Source organism: Schistocerca cancellata, chromosome 5 (genome assembly GCF_023864275.1).
Source record: "Schistocerca cancellata isolate TAMUIC-IGC-003103 chromosome 5, iqSchCanc2.1, whole genome shotgun sequence".
Classification (NCBI taxonomy): Eukaryota; Metazoa; Arthropoda; class Insecta; order Orthoptera; family Acrididae; genus Schistocerca; species Schistocerca cancellata.
This window is the reverse complement of record NC_064630.1, coordinates 301,120,588-301,141,423: the sequence shown is the minus strand read 5'-3', so window position 1 is coordinate 301,141,423 and position 20,836 is coordinate 301,120,588. Positions and strand designations below refer to the sequence as shown.

Here is a 20,836-nt window from a genome sequence, read left to right as displayed (position 1 = left end):
AAATTGCATAGGCCATGGCAGCTGATCCACATTTCAACATTTTCTCAAATACATTTGCACATTGTGCCCTCATTCCTTGCATAGGATAAAGAACTCTGCAGTGTGCTGATACTTTGCACATTGGCATAGCCTCGTTGTACAGAAAGGTGTGATTCTTGTACAAAATGACAGTGGACAGTCACATGTGTTGATCCCTAAAGCTTTGCACAAAGAAGTGTTGCAATTACTTCACCAGGGACACTGGGGGATTGTTTGTATGAAGTAGTTAGCGCATCGACACTGTACTTGGCAGGGTATAGATGCCCAAATAGAACAGATGATGTCACAATGTGATGCATGTACAGAAAATCAGCCCACTCTCCTACAAAAGCTCTCTGCTTGGCCTAAGTCACAATCGCCATGGCAACATGTGCACATGGACTTTGCGGGACCCTTTTGGAACACTTGTTGGTTAATTGTGGTTGACTCATATAGAAAGTTTCCTTTTGCTATGCCAATGAACTCAACAACATCACGTAGCACAATTCAGGTGTTGTCACTGATCTTTTGCCTAGAAGGTTTACCTGAAGTAATAATGTCAAACAACGGTCCTCATTTCACGTCAAATGAATTTGAAACGTTCTGTGAATGCAATGGCATACAGCATCTAACTAGTGCACCGCTCCATCCACGGTCAAATGGTGAAGCGGAACGTTTTGTCAGAACATTCAAGCAGCAGGTGGCCAAACTTCTCTCTGCTCACACCAGGGATCAAGCATTGCAACTGTTTCTCACCTCATATAATTTGCACCCATGAGATGGACCACTGCCAGCAGAATTGCTTCATGGCTGCTGCCACCACACACTTCTCCACCTGCTTCACCCTCCTCAGCATCCAGTGCCGCAGGAAGGCTGCAAGTATCACTTTGCTACACATGATATTGACTTTTACAGAGCTTTTAGTGGCAACAGATGGTGGGTGCAAGGTGAGATAGCCCGTTGACTTTACACTTGCATGTTTCTTGTTTCAGGTCCAGATGGTTTGCAGTGACACCATCAAAACCGACTTCATCTCTGTCATGTACATGATAATCTTTCAGTCTCTCTTCCCCCAGATTCATGGGTCCAGAGGACAGTGCAGCCACAGCAGCCACCAGAGGGTGTCAACACGACACTGCGGGATGACCCCATGGAGATGGAACCTTCACCTCCTCCGCCTTCTCTCAGCCTACCAATGGAGCTGGAACCACTCACACTGCAGCAGTCGCTGTCTTAATGTAGTTCATGACAACAGGAGGTAGACGTGTACCCTTTTGGTCATTTTCTGGGGGACGTTTCTGCCAGAGAATAGACCAGATTGTGGAATATGGCTGGGAGCTGGATGTCCTCTGCAGCCACAGCTTCTAACCCATCAGAGCATCCAAGCTCCTGCATCCCCCGCTGTGATCACACTCCAGACACAACAATGGTCCATTGGTTTGGGAGGGAGGAATGTTCTGGCGTAACCACAAGCACTGGAACAAAGACACAGTATGCAAGACCAAAGAAAGTGATGAAGAAACGTCAGCCAGTGGTGTGCGGAATTGGACTGCGCCACGCCAAGTGCAACACCTGGAAGAAGGGAATATAAGCAATGCTCCTGCTAGCCTCAACTGCACAGATCAGCACCAGATTGTGCGCGTTAGTTATCAGTGACATGTCAATTTGCCTGAACAGTTCACATATCAAGGACTCTAAATAATATTGCAAGTCTCCCCTCATTTTTGACTACTACTGGTAAATCTCCAAAGTTAAGTATTATCAGTAGCTTTCTAGAAATAAAACTACTAATGTTATTTGTTTGAATTGTTGTATAGCAATCCGAGAATGCTGCCTCCTGTAGGTACCCTATTAGTGACAAGTGCACAAGACCCCACAGTTTCAATGGCTTTAGGGCAAATACTTCATAACAACAAACTGCTTTTGATGAGTATGACATCACAACTGTTTACATCATTTGAGCAGTTGACTGTGGGCTCACGCACATGCACAGTTGAGTTGCATATCAGCAGTACTTTCTCCCACTTCTGGCTACTGTTAACTGTATAAGTAGTAGCAATAAACAGCCAGATCCTACTCAAAAATTTTTTTTGGCACACCCAAGTTGTTAGATTCATGCATGCACAGGGCAGTCTTGGTTGTAGTGCAGAGGGGTAGTCTCCATGAACCTGTGTTTACATTTAGTGAATTTTGTTGTTTCCACTTTGTTTAAATGGAAAGAAAACAGATTTCTGTAGCTGGAAGCTATCAAGTAAATTAAAATACATTCACATAGTTATGGAAAGTTAAAAATGTTATTAGTTTGTTTTCTATGTTTTTGGCAGTTTTGCATCAATCACCTAGCAGAAAATGAAGTCATTTTTGTACGTTTGCTAAAGAAATTTGGCTTTTATTAATATTTTCCACAGAGGCAGTCAATTTCTTTGAAACGAAGTGTTTCATTCCACACTACTGGCTAATTTCAACTGTTCGCTTAATTTCAAGTGCACTTTTTCATCTTCTGGCACGTATAACATTATGCCATAATAAGAACTGAACATGAGATAATACAGTACTGGCACTCCAAGAAAATTTGCATCCCAAAAACCACAATGAAAAGCTTGATATCAGGTTGGGGCCTACTTCATTGTGAATCTGGACATACAAACGTGCACTTTAAGCTGAATTATGAATTTTAGTATGTTTTATGAAGTTCTGATGCTCTTGGAGTATCCTCTGATGTCCTGTTTCTTTTATGATGTAATGTAACATCTCAAAATGCCATATACATATAAACATATGGACTTCTGCATCATTGTAGCTGCACTTGTGCCATAATGCCCATTTTCTGGTGCTCTGTGGAATTGTCTGTGGTAACTACTGAAAGGAACCTATTTCTAACAGGTCATGGTAAAATTTTGCAAATGGTGGTTTGACAAACATTACTTTAAAAGTAAATTTCCTTTTATGAAAGATGAATTATGTTATGTATATGATGAATTTCTTAAATCACAGAGCATTTGACTCTCACTTAAAACTTAACACTTAGAGGCCCAGCCACTTAGAAGAATTTCAAGCCCAAAAGACTATATATTTATTAACTTTTCTTGTAGCTTATTAATCTTCAAGACCATCTACATCTAAACTCTGCAAACCATTGTGAGGTACATGGCAGAGGGTACATCCCATTGTACTAGTTATTAGGGTTTCTTCCTGTTCCATTCACATACGGAGTGCGGGAAGAGTGATTGTTTGAATGCCTCTGTGCATGCAGTAATTATTCTAATCTTAGCCTCAAGTTCCCTATGTGAGTAATACATAGATGGTTGTAGTATATCTTTAGAATAATAATTTAAAGCCGGTTCTTGAAATTTTGTTAATAGAATTTCTTGGGATAGTTTAAATCTATTTTCACTAGTCTTCCAGTTCAGTCCTTCAATATCTCTGTGACACACTCCTACAGATTAAACAAACCTGTGACAATTCATGCTGCCCTTCTTTGTATACATTCAATATCTGCTGTTAATCCTATGTGATACGTCTCCCATATACTTGAGCAATATTCAAGAAGTAGTCACACAAGTGATTTCTAAGCAATCTTCTTCATAGATTGATTGTATTTGTATTTCTTTACTGGTCCTGTAAATCGTGTTTAGATACATATTTTGCACAAACGTTGTAGGACAAGTCAGGTTGGTACAGTATATACATAATCATACATATTCTTATTTTGAAAGGATAAATAATTAAAAAGCACTTCCCCACTATTGTACCAAACCCAATACCAATATTATATGTGCAAGCTTGGTTTTTCTTATAGCTACACTATGTATATTAATTTAAATCATTAACTTTTCCTATTTGTGTGTCCATGCTGCTGAACAGTGATGTTGCTGTTAGCTGACTGAATCATGTGTCCTGTGCTCAGAATATCTGCTACTGTCACTTAACATGGAAAAAGTGTAATTTTCATCTGGGAAAAAGAATATTTTGAACTGAGAAATCTCAAAAATTTTTTGCTTGTCTGCATATATATGCTGTTACTTTAATATCTGTAGGTAATATGTTGCCTTAGCTGATCTATGGTTATACCTACATACATACTCAGCAAGCCACCATGTTTTGTATGTCAAGAGCATACCACGTGCCACTACTAGCTATTCTCTTTCCTGTTCCAATTGCAAATGGGGTAAGGGAAAAATAACTGTTTATATGCCTCTATGAGCCTTAATTTCTCTTGTCTTCGGGGTTCTTATGCAAAAAGTATACATTGGTGGTGGCAGAATCATTCTGCAGTCAGCCGCAAATGCCAATTCTCTAAACTTTCTCAATAATGTTTCACCTCCAGAGATTCCCATTTGAGTTCATGGACCATTTCTGCAATACCCACATGTTGATCAAATCTGCTGGTAACAAGTTTAGCAGCATGCTTTTTAATTGCTTTGATGTCTTTTCTTAATTTTATCTGGTGGTGTTTCCAAACACTTAAATAGTCTTCAAGAATCTACTTTTAAGATGAGCTGTACTTTCCTAGAATTCTCTGCATTAACTGAAGTTGTCTATTCATCTTCCATACTACCAACCTTACAAGCTCATTCCATTTCACATCACTTTGCGCCATTATACTCAGATATTTAATGAATGTGTCTTTGTCAAGTGGTACACATTTGAACATTACAAGATGTGCAATAACTTACATTTTTCTACATTTAGAGCGAGCTGCCATTCATCACATCAAATAGAAATTATGTCTAAGGTACTCAACAATGACACTTTCCTTTACAGCACAGTGTAATCAGCAAACAGCTGCAGATTGCTGCTGACACTATTCATCAGTCCATTTATGTATATACTATCACACACTCCTGGGACACTCCTGATGATACACTTGTTTCTGATGAATGCTCAATGTCTAGAATAATATACTGCTTTCTACTACTTAAGAAGTCTTCAGACCAATCACATGTCTCAGAACCTTTTTCATATGCTCAGACCTATCTTAAAAGAATGCAGTGGAGAACTGTCACACCTGCTTTCTGGGAATCTAGGAATGTAGAATTTGCCTGTTGCCCTTTGTCCATGGCTCACAGGATATTGTGCATGAAAAGGGCAAGCTAAGTTTTGCTTGAGTTATACTTTCTAAATCCATGTTGATTTGCAGACAGAAGATTTTCTGCCTCAAGATAATTTATTATATTTGAACTTGCATTATGTACAAGTAATTTTGCAGCAAACTGATGTTAAGGATATTGGTCTGTAATTTTTTAAGTCAGTTCTTTTCCCCTTCTTATATCAGGAGCCACCTGACTTTTTCCCAGTCAACTGGGATTTTGAATTGGATGAGAGATTCGTGATAAATGCAAGCTAAGCAAGGGGCCAATGCTCAAGAGTACTCTCTGTAAAGCCAAACTGGGATTCCATCTGGGCCTGGTGACTTATTTGCTGTCAACCTTTTCAGTTGCTTCTTAATGCCAGAGATTCCTATTTATATGTCCTCCTTATAGGTTTCTGTGCAAGTGGTCAAATGAAAGTACAGGTATATCTCTATGACTGTCCTATGTGAATGATTTTTTGATCTGAAATTTAAAACTTCAGCTTTCTTTTAGCTGTCTTTTAATGCCCCACTAAACTGTGTTATGAGTGACTAAATAAAAATTTTTGATCCACTTAGCAGCAAATTTATGTAGGATTTGAATTTTCTTTGGTTCTTGACAAGATCTTTTGTTAATGTATGATAATGGAGGTTGCTGTATGCTTCATGCATCAATATTTTTGTAGATGCATGAATTCTTACTACCTTTTGCTGTCAGTGTTCCTGCATTCTTTTTTGAACTGAGTGTGCAGTAATATCTGTTTCCTCAGCATTTTCAGAATTTTGTTAGTAAAACACATTGGTATTTTTTCATCCTTAATACTTACTTGGCACATACTTGGAACGTACTTATAATTTACAATCAGCTTAAACTTTGCCCATAATTCCTTTATGTTCATCATATTGGAAATAAATGATATCCTTTCAATGTCCAAACCAAACGTGGTGGTGCAATGTTTAGCACAATGGACTTGCATTTGGGAGGATGGCAGTTCGAATCTGCATCTGGCCATCCACATTTAGATTTTCCATGACTTCCCTCAATCCTTGCAGACAAATTCTGGAATGGTTCATTCAAAATTGTGCAGCTGATTTCCTTTCCCATCCTTAACAAAAACAATCCAAACCTGTGCTCCATCACTAATGGCCTCATTGTCAAACCCTTGTCTTCCTTCCCTCCTCTCTTGCTTATCTGTTCTTTCCAGCATAAAAACTCTCCTAGCCCCCTTGATGGATTATTTATTAACAGTAGTAAACATTGCTGCTATGATGACGTCATGATCAGTAATCCCCTGTCTCTATACTGACATTGTCAATAAGGTCAGGTCTGTTTGTAGCTAGAAGGTCTAAGATATTTCCATTGGGTTTGTGTTGTTAAGTAACAGCTCAAGACTGTTTTGTACACAATCTGATTTCACTCTCTGCATGTTGACTGGTGAGCATTCATTTGGAGCACCTTAATTATGACACAGTCAAAAAAATTAGATGTTCCGCACAGTCACTGTGCTTTCCACGTAGCTGGTCCAGAAATTTGCAGCCAAGACCATCAGAGAATCGATGGAGCTCCTGGCTGGCTCCACTTGGCTTTAAACCAAGTGACCCCAATCAATAATGGGTACGATACTGCAAATTCTAAGCTCTGGTTGCATCCCTCAAGGCCACCATTCTTAATCACTGCTGCCAGCCACTCACATGAACTGATGATGGTCTGAAAACCCAAGTGACAGGAATCATTGGTGCCAACGTGAGCTACAGTTTGAAGATGATGCCATGCTGCTCTCTATAATTGTTGGTAGTACCTTCTCCTCATCTCACTTACCGGGTGCACATTGGACATCTTTCTAGTCCTAAATGCTATTTCCCTAACGGTCTCCATCATGATGTGCTTAAAATTGGAGCTCCTGATAACAAGCAAACCAAGACTCCCTCCCCTCCCCTCCCTCCCCCCCTCCCCCGTCCCCTCATACCTACCACTATGTGCCCGTTTGGACTCTGCTGAAGGAGTAGCTTCTGTGTAAAGGTATTTGTTGTCATTACTGGCAAGTTCTCATCATTAACAAATTGTTGTTATTCTACAGTTTTTATTTTAAATCTTGCTAAATGAATTTTGTTTTCTAAAATGGTTGTAATGCCATAGTTCCATCATACTTAAAAGTTATTTGACTTTGTTAGTGTTACTTATTTGATTTGTTTATATACTGAATTCCCAATCTGGAGAAAATAGAGCTGGGAGGCATAATTGTAATATCTCCATTGCATAGAATTACTGTAAAATATATCTCATGAATTCAACCTAGTTCTCCCACTCCCTATCTGTCCAGTGTTAGTTTTGGTAGAACACCCTTTATAGTTTCCATTCTTTATTCTTAAATATATTACACTATCTGTTTGTCTTCTTACATACAAGAACTGAGCTAAATGATGATGTGAATTAACATTTGATATTGGCAAATCTCAATGAGTCTAATAGAAAAGGCAATTTATGAGGCTTTCTGACATGTCATGTAATTGATTCATTGTCAGGTGGCCAGCAAAGCAAAATGGTGAAACTCGCATTATACTGTGGCATCAACTCGTTCTTCCATCATCAGGAGAGCTGATGTACTGGGAGGCACCGCAATTCTGAGGATGCTATATAGTTTTTCCACATCTGTGCTGCTCCATCCAATACATCACATCACCTAATGATGGCAGCACCATAGATTGCCAAAATACTATCTGAATTCTACAATTTCAGCTTGTTGGACATCAAGGAGCCATTTACTTCTGTAACATAATAATTATTGAACAGTTAATCTACTTTAAACTACCAATAGCAAATGAAAAAGAACTTTTTGCACCTTTGCAACCTCAATGAACTTCACCATGACTTCAGCTCTTTGTAGAGGTGTTGTTCTGCTGAGGACCATGCACTGTATCCATTGAGTAAGTCCATTAAACAAAGCTACAGAGCGTTCCAGTTTTGGGGTCTCCCGGAGAGATCCAGTTTCAGCATATTTTTTGAAATCCATGAACTGGAATAAAAAATAAGTTTGAGATTATTCATCAAAACTAGTACATAAGTATTTTTTAAAGGAGAAACCACAGAGGCACAAGTTATGGAACTGATATATACTGCACGATTTTTTTTTTCATTTTTTCCTCCTTTACAGCAGAATAAAGACAAATGTTCATTATCACATGGCAGGCATTATATTCCAAGTATTTCAAGTTAGCACTCTTACTTAATCTTATCATGATATATGTTTTTTAAGGAAGTACCATTTTGAAATATAAATAAAACAAGTAGACTTTTCTCAGCAGTGTTATTTTTACATGAAAGCCTGTACTTTATTCTACTTTTTTACATAATTCCCACTAGTATTAAGGGACTCATCATACTGTACAACCAGCTTTTGAATACCATCTTGTAGAAATCTGTCACTTGATTAGACAAACATTGCAAAATGGTCATTTTGACATTTTCATTACTGCCGTGGCTCTGTGCACCCAAATGCTTGTTCAAGTGTAGGGGTACATGGAAGCCACTGGGTACTACTTTGGGGCTGTATGGAGGGTGATCAAGTTGTTACCAGCCAAATGATTAGTAATAACTGAAAGTCACCCACTTTGTTCCTCATCATACACATTTGTACACACATCTTTAAAAGCCCTCGCTCACTTCTGTACCATCCCATCACTCACATTGTTTTCTCCATATCATTAATTAACCTGATGATGAATTTTGGCTGCTTTCATACCTTTAGCACTAATAAAATGAATTGCAGTGTGTGTTTCACAGTCGGCAGGATTTTCAACTGGAGAAGGCATTTAAAATACTCCACAAATAAATGTATGTAGATACATCAGATCAGTCTGTAATGGCATCTGTGACTTGTCAACAGAGTGTGGTACACAGTGTGCATGTGCCAAATACTGACTGCAGCAGCAGAATTTAAAAATGATACTTACTTTAAAAACACACACCATATATGATTATTATTGTCAGTGTGATTGCTATTACTGTAATTTCATTGAGTGTAGAGAGTTGAAACTAGCTGTCAGTATCTGTTTAAGTACAAGCAGAAGATCAAATGTTCACAGTAATTAGTTATCAATTCAGGTTTTCAGCTTCACAAAGGAGAACTATTAGAACTATAATTTTTTAATATCAGTATGATACATGTCAATGTATTATAATGACTTCTCAGTTTGCATGCAGCTGCAGGCTAGTTAGTTTGGATTAGTGTGGAGGCACTGCAGTTTGTGGTCTGAGTGGGACAGCAGAAGCCTGTGATCTAAAATGACTAAAATTTCTATTTTTATTGCTGCAGCATGTGCATAATAAATTCCTCAATCAGCCAGGTTGTTTGAAATGGGTTAAATAAAGTGCAGTGTATCATAGAAATGTATTACAGTGGAACATAAAATGGATATTAATGTATTGTATCTGTCAGACTGACACGTAAACATAGAAATACAGAAACTGAATACTGAGGATGAAATTAGCAGTTTATTTCTATAGGAGACATACTGAGAAAGGAGGCGTTGGCATATACACTCCTGGAAATTGAAATAAGAACACCGTGAATTCATTGTCCCAGGAAGGAGAAACTTTATTGACACATTCCTGGGGTCAGATACATCACATGATCACACTGATAGAACCACAGACACATAGACACAGGCAACAGAGCATGCACAATGTCGGCACTAGTACAGTGTATATTCACCTTTCGCAGCAATGCAGGCTGCTATTCTCCCATGGAGACGATCGTAGAGATGCTGGATGTAGTCCTGTGGAACGGCTTGCCATGCCATTTCCACCTGGCGCCTCAGTTGGACCAGCGTTCGTGCTGGACGTGCAGACCGCGTGAGACGACGCTTCATCCAGTCCCAAACACGCTCAATGAGGGACAGATCCGGAGATCTTGCTGGCCAGGGTAGTTGACTTACACCTTCTAGAGCACGTTGGGTGGCATGGGATACATGCGGACGTGCATTGTCCTGTTGGAACAGCAAGTTCCCTTGCCGGTCTAGGAATGGTAGAACGATGGGTTCGATGACCGTTTGGATGTACCGTGCACTATTCAGTGTCCCCTCGACGATCACCAGTGGTGTACGGCCAGTGTAGGAGATCGCTCACCACACCATGATGCCGGGTGTTGGCCCTGTGTGCCTCGGTCGTATGCAGTCCTGATTGTGGCGCTCACCTGCACGGCGACAAACACGCATACGACCATCATTGGCACCAAGGCAGAAGCGACTCTCATCGCTGAAGACGACACGTCTCCATTCGTCCCTCCATTCACGCCTGTCGCGACACCATTGGAGGCGGGCTGCACGATGTTGGGGCGTGAGCGGAAGACGGCCTAACGGTGTGCGGGACCGTAGCCCAGCTTCATGGAGACGGTTGCGAATGGTCCTCGCCGATACCCCAGGAGCAACAGTGTCCCTAATTTGCTGGGAAGTGGCGGTGCGGTCCCCTACGGCACTGCGTAGGATCCTACGGTCTTGGCGTGCATCCGTGCGTCGCTGCGGTCCGGTCCCAGGTCGACGGGCACGTGCACCTTCCGCCGACCACTGGCGACAACATCGATGTACTGTGGAGACCTCACGCCCCACGTGTTGAGCAATTCGGCGGTACGTCCACCCGGCCTCCCGCATGCCCACTATACGCCCTCGCTCAAATCCGTCAACTGCACATACGGTTCACGTCCACGCTGTCGCGGCATGCTACCAGTGTTAAAGACTGCGATGGAGCTCCGTATGCGACGGCAAACTGGCTGACACTGACGGCGGCGGTGCACAAATGCTGCGCAGCTAGCGCCATTCGACGGCCAACACCGTGGTTCCTGGTGTGTCCGCTGTGCCGTGCGTGTGATCATTGCTTGTACAGCCCTCTCGCAGTGTCCGGAGCAAGTATGGTGGGTCTGACACTCCGGTGTCAATGTGTTCTTTTTTCCATTTCCAGGAGTGTATGTTAAAAAAACCACAAATTCAAATCTATAAAAATAAGCTATTTTTATTCAGACATGCACTTAGATGCCTGTGCTTGTGAATTTTTGAAATCTGACAACCATATCTTTCATTATTATAATAAATTTCTCATTGGAAAATTTTCTGAACTATCAGTCACAAAGAAAGAAAGAAAATGTATGCAGATTTTTAATATTAATTCACTGTTAACGCCAGAGTTGTGAAGAACCATGGCATAATTATTTATTTATGCATATATTTCACTAACCAGGCACACTGCGTAAGTTAACTTCATAAAATGAGTAACAAGTGAACAGGATGTAATAATAATAATAATAATAATTATTATTATTATTATTATTATAACAGTAAAACTAATAAAATGCAGCAGTGACCATACAATATTTCAGTAATGCCAGTCTAATTAATATACTGTTAATTAATATCTTCATTACATATTTGTTGAAAATGAATAATGACATCTAACAGAAGTAAATGTCAACAATACATATGGATTCAAATCTAGAAAAGAAGTTGATAGGTCTGGAGGAGAGTGAGAAATTATTGAGTAAGGTAGTTGGTAAGGTACGCAAATGAAACCAGAAATAAATGTGCATGAGTAAAGCATGATAGTGTTGTCATTGTGATAGAGATACTGGTTCTCTGTTGGACAACAGGCAGACAAGTGGGATGTATAGAGAGACTACAATAATGCTAACAGGTAAAGCTTTAATCTCTTATATACTCAGTGCTTTTGGGCGAGACAGCTTACTGAGTATTTTTTCAAGAGCTGTATGGCTTAAATGTAGAAAGAATTAATGTTATGCACAAGTACAACCAAGATATTGGATGTACAAGATACTGGATTGCAGTTATGGAGTGATGGGAGGTATTTGAGACGCAAGAAGATGTATGAGGGACACTAGTGACTAAGAAACCAATGATGAAAGCAAGCTATTCAGCTGTATCCATCCCAGATGACCACAGGAATGGCTGCCATGAACAAACAACCAAATGTACACACCAATCTTATGCAAACATTTGTGGGTAGCCCGACTCATCAGGAGTTTTCACTATTTGTTTTGTTTCAAACTTCACCATAGTAAACTAAAGAGTGAACTAAGTTTTATTTGTTTTGAGTGAAAATATTGTTCTAAATTTTTGGCAAGAGAGATATTTCCTGCATACTGTAATAGTTTGCACTTCTTTGTTTAATTGCTCATTTAACACTGATATCTTTTACTGCTTTATGACAGGATAACTGGGTAGCGTAAGGAGAGTAGGACAAAACTGTCACTACCTAGCTTTTGGTGTGATGTGAGGATCTCAGTTTAGAGTTCAGTTTAAGACACAAGTTTTTTGCCCTTTGTGATACTGAATAATGGTCATCATTCATACTTGGTATGGCAGCACCAATGTTCATAGGACTCACGGTTGAATATAGCTGGATGTCATCAGCACATAGGTATGGCAGTTACAAGAATTTAGTACGGATGAAAGATCATTGATATACAGCCAGAAAAGCAGTGGACCAAGGACTGACCTCATTTTTCTTTGATGACTTCTCCAACCAATAAACAACTTGAAGGCACCGTCTACAAACAAGTCCATGGTATGGCAATGGGCACCAGCAGGGCACCGTCCTATGCCAATAGGACCACTGAGAAACCCTACCTAACCAGAATCCCAGACCCCTCACCTGGTCCAAATTCATTGATGTCTACATGAAGACACTCTATCCACATTCCTCCAGAACCTCAACATCTTGTTTCCCATTCACTTCATCTGATTCTCCTCAGTCCAACAAGCCATCTTCCTTAATGTTGACCTCCATCTCAAAGATGGCTACATCAGTACCTCCATCCATGTCAAACATACCAGCCACTAGCAACACCTCCACTTTGGCAGCAGCTACCCATTCCATACCAAGAAGTCCCTTCCATACAACCCAGACATTCATGGCCATTACATCTGTAGTGACAAGTAGTCCCTTTCCAAATATACCAAGGGTCTCACTGAGGCCTTCACAGACTAAAAGTGCCCTCTCAATGTTGTACAGAAACAGATCTCCTGTGCCTTATCTCTCTAGTCACCCACCAACTCCCAGAATCACGCCATCTGGCCACAAAGGAGCATTTCTCTCATGACTCAGTACCACCAAGGACTGGAGCAATTGAAGTAATTCCGTGCCGGGGTTTTGACAACCTCTTGTCATACCCTGAAATGAGAAATGTCCTACCTGCTGTCCTTCCCATCCCTCCCACAGTGGTGTTCCACTGACCACTGAACCTATACAATATCCTCATCCATCCATACTCTACACCCACTCTAAACCCCTTGCCTCATGTCTCATATCCCTGTAATAGACCCCAATGCAAGACCTGTCCCCTACATCTTCCCACTACCACCTACTTCATTCCAGTCACAAGCATCACCTATCCCATCAAGGGCGGGTCTACTTGTAAAGTAGTCATGTGATCTATCAGCTAAGAACAGACACTATATAACTAACAAGTTCACCTATATAACTAGTGAGCTATCTGCCTGTATGAATGGCCACTGACAAACTTTTCCAAGAGACAGTTGGACCACCAAGTTGCTGTACATACTGTCCAACACAATGCTCTTCACTTCAGTGACTGCTTCACAGCCTGCACCATCTGGATCATTCCTGCCAACCCCAGCCTTTCTGAGTTGCGCAGGTCAGAACTCTCCCTGTAATGTAGCGTCTGTTGCAGTAAACCCCATAGCCTCAACCTCCATTAGTTTCTGCCCTTCACCCACTTATCCCCTTCCCTGCTCCCACTCCAACACTACACAGCCAATACACCAATACACCCAGTCTCATTACTTCTCTCCTTTTCCATTATTCTCTTCCCCTCCTCCTTCCCCAACCCCCCATCTAACCTCCTGACTGCATCTACCTGCCCTTCTCTGTCTCCACCATGTCCCTGTATGCTCTTGCAAGCAGCAGTGAACAGTTGCTTGCAAAGACAATGGTTATGAATGTGTGAGTTGTAATTGCATGGATGTGTGTGCGTGTGTGTGTGTTGCCAGTTTTATAAGAAGGCCTTTCGGCCAAAAGCTCACTTGATTAGCAGTCTTTCTGTTGTATCTGTGTAATTCAATATCTCCACTACATGGTGAGTAGCTGTCTGTCCTTTTCATAATAATGTCAATAAGTTTTTAAGGCAGGTATTGAACCACCACTATATGACAAATTCTGGTGTTTCATTTCTGTAATACATAAAAATCAACAACCGTGTTAAAATATTCAGTTCTCACCTGCCCCAAGCATATATGACTAATGCACTTTCTGTGGTGTTTCTAGTTTCCTGAACGATATTTATCACAGATGTTTTATGTTTTAAGGTAGTTCGTCAGTAGTTCATTAACTGTCTATTCCAAGGGATTAGCTATTGGCAGAAATATGTCAATCATTCTATAACTGTCTGTTGATTTTAGTTACATTCTTAGGTACTGGTTAAATTGAGCTTTATTTCCAATCTGCAGTAGAGGTACTACTAAGAAGAGAGAGATTAAAGATGGTTGTAAGTATTAGAGTAATAATATCATCAACATTTTCATCACATTTATGCTCACTCTGTCAGTACCAGATATTCCAAAAGAAATTCTCATGTGTCTGCATGTAGAAATATATTTTAAGAAAAACACCTCTGTCGCAAAGGTTCTATCTATTGGCTAATAATTTATTGTCAACAAACTGAGATCTGATTCTTCAGTTTCTTCCGGTGCATTGTGTCCAGCAGACACAATATTTTGGTGAGCAACCATGTGACCATAATCAGGTGTGCTGATGAACTGGGTTCCTGTGGACTCACAGTAGACTTATACCCCCTTTGCAAAAGCCATTCTGTATGTGGTCCACACCCAAGGTCATGCATTGGTAGACAAGGATGCACTTGCATCAGCATCTGTGGCTGGTGTTGCACAGTAGGGACCCTGGCTGCAGTAACATGGGTGTAGTTACTCTGGTCACCATAGCTGCCAGAATGTTTTTGCAAAGAGATTTTTGTCTCTGGTGCTCAACAGCCTCTCAAATGACTGTGTTCCAGCAATTTGAAGTTCATACTAAAATTCTAGTACGTTCATATTCCATCGCATGAGTCTTGGCCAAACAGTGCCCTGTGACTGCTGACTTACTAGGATACATTAGTTGAGTGTGCCACTGGTGCTCTTGGTGTCAATCTACAGTGGTGTTCACTATTTGTCAAATATATGTTTTGCACCTTTGGCACAGAATCTGATGAACCTCAGAATTGCATTCATTGAGGTCATCTTTTACATTTCCAGGAACTATTTGTTTGAACTACATTTACAGCTGGTCAATAAATTAAATTCTTGTGTGTTGCCAGTAAACACTATCTGTCTATACCCATTCATCCTAGCTGTTAACAGTGTGGTGTGTGAAATGTCAGACCGAATGGGCCTTGGATCCTTAGGAAGTGGGCATGACAGTCATACCACCAAAACATTGCTGTAAATGGTGCGGGTCTGGGCACCAGTGATGACAGTGGCAGTGGTGCAGCTGTATAAGTATGGCAGCAGCATTCATACAACAGTCAACAGCATGGCAATGGCAGAGGAGATTCTGTCAAAAGCTCATGAGCAGGAAACCACTTGACATGGCTTGAAACTTGAGAATATCTTATTAAGAATGGACCTCAGTTCAGGACATGATTTTAGGACAACATAGCCTTATGGAAGTAAGTGAGTTGCTCATTAATACATTCAAGGCCAGGATAGTACTGAGTGACAAGAGCTGTACTTCTAAGTTATTTCTTTGAGGGACTGGCATCACCAGACTTCGATGTGATGGCCCAAGAAATCTGCTTTTGAACTAGACTGGTGCGATAATTACATACAGTGAAGGCTGAGGTGAGAATGGTAGTGTTTTGCAGTAAAAGAGTCTGCATCTGATTAAATACATTTGCCTTGAATGCCAATACTGTATTGGGGGGGGGGGGGGGGGAATGTTTGACATGAAAAGGTCAGCAACTGTTGAAATGTAGCTACCATTGTTTGTTTGTAGATTTAATGTGAACAGAAGTGTATAGATGACCCACAGTGAGGATGAGATCAACATTGAGGAAAGTGGCATGAGATTCAAAATAGGAACTTGTGAAATTTAATTGGGAGAATGTATTTAGAGAGTCAAAAAATTTCAAGAGGTCAACCTCACTGTGAGTCCATTTGGTAAAGATGTCATCAATTATCTAAACCAAACCAGGTGCTGAGGACTTAACAGTTCCCAGGAGAGGCCCCTCCAAGTGACCCATGAAAAGCTTGGCATAGGAGAGAGCCACCCTTGATCTGTTTGTAGGTTTCCTCTCAGAGGGATACAGTATTGTGAACACAGATGGCTCCTTCCTATGACAACCTTCTCCTGACCTTGAGGTGACTTCTCTGGGATCCATAAGCCTTCAGCCTCAGGTTTGGTTTGGTTTAGATGCATTAAGAACATCTTCACCATAAGGACTCATGGTGAGGCTGACATGTTGAAATTTTTTGAAATCTCTAAATACATTCTCCCAATTTAAATTCATAAGTTCCTATTCTGAGTCTCATGCCACTTTCCTTGATGTTGACCTCATCCTCACTGATTATCAGCTGTGCATCTCTGTCCACACCAAACATACAAACCAACAATAGTACATAACATTTTCACAGTTGCCATCCTTTCCAGTCAAACATTCCACACAATACAGCCTTGGCATTCAAGGCAAATGTATTTGTTCAGATGCAGACTCTTTATAATGACACACCATTATCATCACCTCAGTCTTCACTGTAAATAATTATCCCACCAGTCTTGTTCAAAAGCAGGTTTCCCATGCCATCATATCAAGTCCTGGTAGTACCGATCCATCCAAAAACAGCTTAGGAGTACACCTCTTGTCACTCAATACTATTCTGATCCTGAACTAAAATCAAACCCTGAAATGAGGTCCATTACCTCTGAAATTTTGCCCATCACACCTAGAATAGCTTTTTGCCCCCTGCTCCCCCATCTCCAACACCTCCACCCCAATATCCATAATGTTCTGGTCGAGGTCTTTGCTCCTTTTGCACCCATTTCCCTACCCCATCAGGCCTACCCCTGTGACTGTCCTGGCTGCAAGACTTTCCCAATGCACCCTCCTACCACCATCTTTCCCAACCCAATAATGGCAAAAAATATACTCTCAGAGGGAAATGGCCTATGTCACATACCATATGTTGTGTAAATACTATTTGGCCTTTTTAATTGGTATGACTACCACCAAGTTATCAGTTAGGACGAATGGCTACAGGAGATTGGATTCACTGGCAACACACAATATCCTATAGCAGAGTATTCTCTACAACCCGTTACAACCTGTCAGTCACACCTTGATGTCTGTTTCAACATGAGATTCTCCCACTTGACACCAGTTTCTCAGAACTGCACAGGCGGGACTGACAATACAACATGTGCTTATGTCTCTTGCCACCCACCTGGCCGAAATTTATGTTAATTTCTGTGGCCTCAGCATTTCTTTTAATGAACAATGACTTTTCTTCTCTCTCTTTTATTTTTCTGTATCATATTTTCCAACCTCCCTGCCCCCTCCCCCTCTCCCACCCACCCCAACCTACCACCTATAAAGAACTTAGCTTTCCACTCTTAGTGATTCTCGCATCTTGTGTGATTTATTGCAGCCAACTATGTCATGTTTATTATACTATCTTCTTCCTTTTAGTCCTCAGGTTTTCAAATCTTGTTTGGTGCAGGTGCATATAATCAATCTTCCGGAACATCTCTCCTGACCCCTGGTCCTGGGTGACTTTTCCTTAACTCTCCCTATTTCCTAAACCTTGCCAGTCCTTTTCTTTCATCTCTTTTCCTTTCCCCTCAACCCTTCTGCTAGAAGGAGCCACTGGCTTGGAAAGCTTGTGCATGTTCCATATCTTTATATGTGCCTTCTCCTGCCACTGCTTGCTGTGTAGATTTTTTATCCACCCAGTTATGTTAGATGTCTGTCTCAGATTCATTGAAAGGATATTAAGAAAATGTAACTCATCTGTGAAAGAAGAGGCTTACAAAACACTTGTTTGACTGATTCTTGAGTATTGCTTATTAATCTGGGTCTCACCAGGCTGGATAAACAGAAGAGGAAGAAGATCCAGCACTTTATCACAGGTTTGCTTATTGTGAGAGCATATGAACATACACAACTGATTCCATTGGCAGACGTTGCAAGAAGGCATTGTGTATCATCGAGAGGTTTACTGTCATACCTGTATTTCTGAGCGTGTGCATTCCAGAAAAAGTCAGGCAGTATACTGCTTCACCCCCACGTATATATTGTCAAATGACAACAACAAGGAAATAAGAGAAATTAGATTCGTACAGAGGCTTACCAATGATCATTCTTCCCCTACACCATTCAAAAACGGAAAAGAAGAGGGGGAAATGATAATTGTAGCCCCCATCAGACCCCATAAGGAGGCTTTCCGAGTGCAGATATAGAAGTAGCATTGCTTTCCTGATGATGCCTGTGTTATTTTTCTTCTTCTTCTTAGTGGATTAGTGACACATAGCCTCCAGCAGGTGCTGGTATGTTTTTAGACTATGTCCAACCAAAACCTGGGTTACTCCAGAATTCTCAATATCAACTGACATAAAGAAAAGAACTATATAAATACCATGGTGATAATGTTCCTTTAAACTATATGTTTTGTATTAAGAATGTGGTGACCTCAAAGCCTTGACTCACGCACTTAAAAATATGTGCTGGAAACAGAAGAAAATCCCCTGTGAACGGAGTGAGGGACAAAATTAGATTGGTCTATTAGAGGCAATTGGTTTGATGAAAACAGGTCTAAAGTACATGGAAGTATTATAACAGCACACCTCTCAGAAGAAGACTAAAATGGTTGCTGTGAACCTCCTGTCTCCTGCATGCATAGATGCAATCTTTATCATAAAAAAAAAAAAAAAAAAAAAAATGTGGACTTAATTGTAAAACGTCCACTTTATGTGTTAACTACACCAAGGCATTTGACAGGGTGAGATGAAGTAGGCTGTAGAAAATTAATTGCCAGAACATCTGATGCAAGCTTTTAAAAGTCAGTGCTAGTACGCCATTATTCTGTTAGGTAATTCTAGTGCAAAGACCATCTCGTGTATAACAAGCAATCGAGATCTTAGACCAGGTTACTTCCTACCCCCAGTCCTGTTCATTCTGTACTTAGACAATGTGGTGAAAAAAGGGAAAGCAGTATCTTCTCAGTCCGTAGATCTAACAACATAAAGCTATAATGTGTTACTCTTTCCTGATGAGTAGGGTGTTATCACTTTCCTTGGAGATAACTTACAGAAACCAGTTTATCTAATGCATAATGTAGTCAAAACATACAACTACAAAATCATGAAACCAAAACTAAAGTTATAGTCTTGAAGGGAAATTAAATTGTAAGAATACTAATATGCTTAGATCAAGAGCAAGTTAACTAGTTTCTCAAAGGTTGAGAGATATAGCAAGGTGGAATGGTTCTACTTGCTATAATAATGCCTCTGCCCATATTATTCATTAAAGAAGCAATGTATATACTACAACTAGCTTAGTACCCACTGCTTCAGTCATGATGTAGACTGTATGGTCTGCACAGTTAATTTTTTTCTACAATCAGTTTATGTTTTTCACAAAATTTTCACATTAATTAAGGCAATAGGAGTGTGGTCTTTTCCAAATGTACTTCTATCCAAAAAATTATTCTAGTAGCTGGAGTCTGAGGTCTTCATTAATACTTAGATTAGATTAGATTCAGTTTTCATTCCATAGACCCAAAAAATGAGATGATTCTCATGGGTGTTGAACATGTCAAAGTATAATATTAAAACATGAAACATTTGAATACAATACTTACTACCCTGGTCAATTATCAGGAGATCGTCAAAATGGGTGAATACATCGCAGTAAACTGGAACTGCTAATATTTACAGAATAAATACAGTTATTTATTTATTCGTTCAGCATATACAAGGCAAATATTACATTGTCATTACAATCCACCAGGAAATTACAATACTACACAATTCTACTTATAGTTTTGAGCCAATCTATGGCTAGGTCAGGCAGGTAATGTATGTCCTTCAGTTCACCACTATATCCTACCACTTCACACACCAGTAGGTGGTCCATTGTCTGGATTTCACTACATTCCCACACGGGACTCTCCGCAAGTCCCCACTTATTCATTAGATGTTTGCATCTTCCCACGTTTGTTGTAAGGCGATTTAAGGCAACCCAGAGCTTCCGTGGGAGATCAAAACCATTTATCTTCTTGCTGGGGTCATCGATAAGCTTTTGGTTCTTGTGTGTCCCTTTGCACCATGATTCCCCCCAGGCTAGCTTTGGGTTGAAGTTCTGTAATTCCCTGCCAGTCTTCCAAAAGGGGACCTACGTTTCAGCCTGTTGATGGGTGATAAGTCTTGGTGTATAGGGAGTTCTGGATTGTGTACGATCTTCCTATATATTCTTGAGGTCGCCATGGAGTGCCTTATATCAGGGGGTTCTATGTTGGCAAGGACTGGGAGCCAGTCACATGGGGTAGCCCTAAGTGTGCCTGAGATAATTCTCATCGTCTCTTTCAATTGGGTGTCTACTTTATTTACATGTGCACTTTTCGCCCAGACTGGTGAACAATATTCAGCCACGCTGTACACGAGGGCTAATGCTATTGTCCTTAGTGTATTAGCTCCGCACCCCCATGATGTTCCGGCCAGTTTAGACATAATGGCAT

At 40.5% G+C, this 20,836-nt stretch overlaps 1 protein-coding gene across 5 annotated transcripts in view; it reads right to left on the bottom strand.

Annotated features, from left to right (window-relative positions):
• LOC126187981 (ras guanyl-releasing protein 3-like) overlaps positions 1 to 20,836 on the bottom strand; it is a 437,195-nt gene that overhangs the window by 75,892 nt on the left and 340,467 nt on the right. For all 5 annotated transcript variants that reach the window (XM_049929381.1, XM_049929382.1, XM_049929384.1 and 2 more), the window contains one exon: positions 7,930 to 8,103. In XM_049929381.1, coding sequence (XP_049785338.1) covers positions 7,930 to 8,103 — 174 coding nt within the window. The remainder of the gene's footprint in view (positions 1 to 7,929; positions 8,104 to 20,836) is intronic.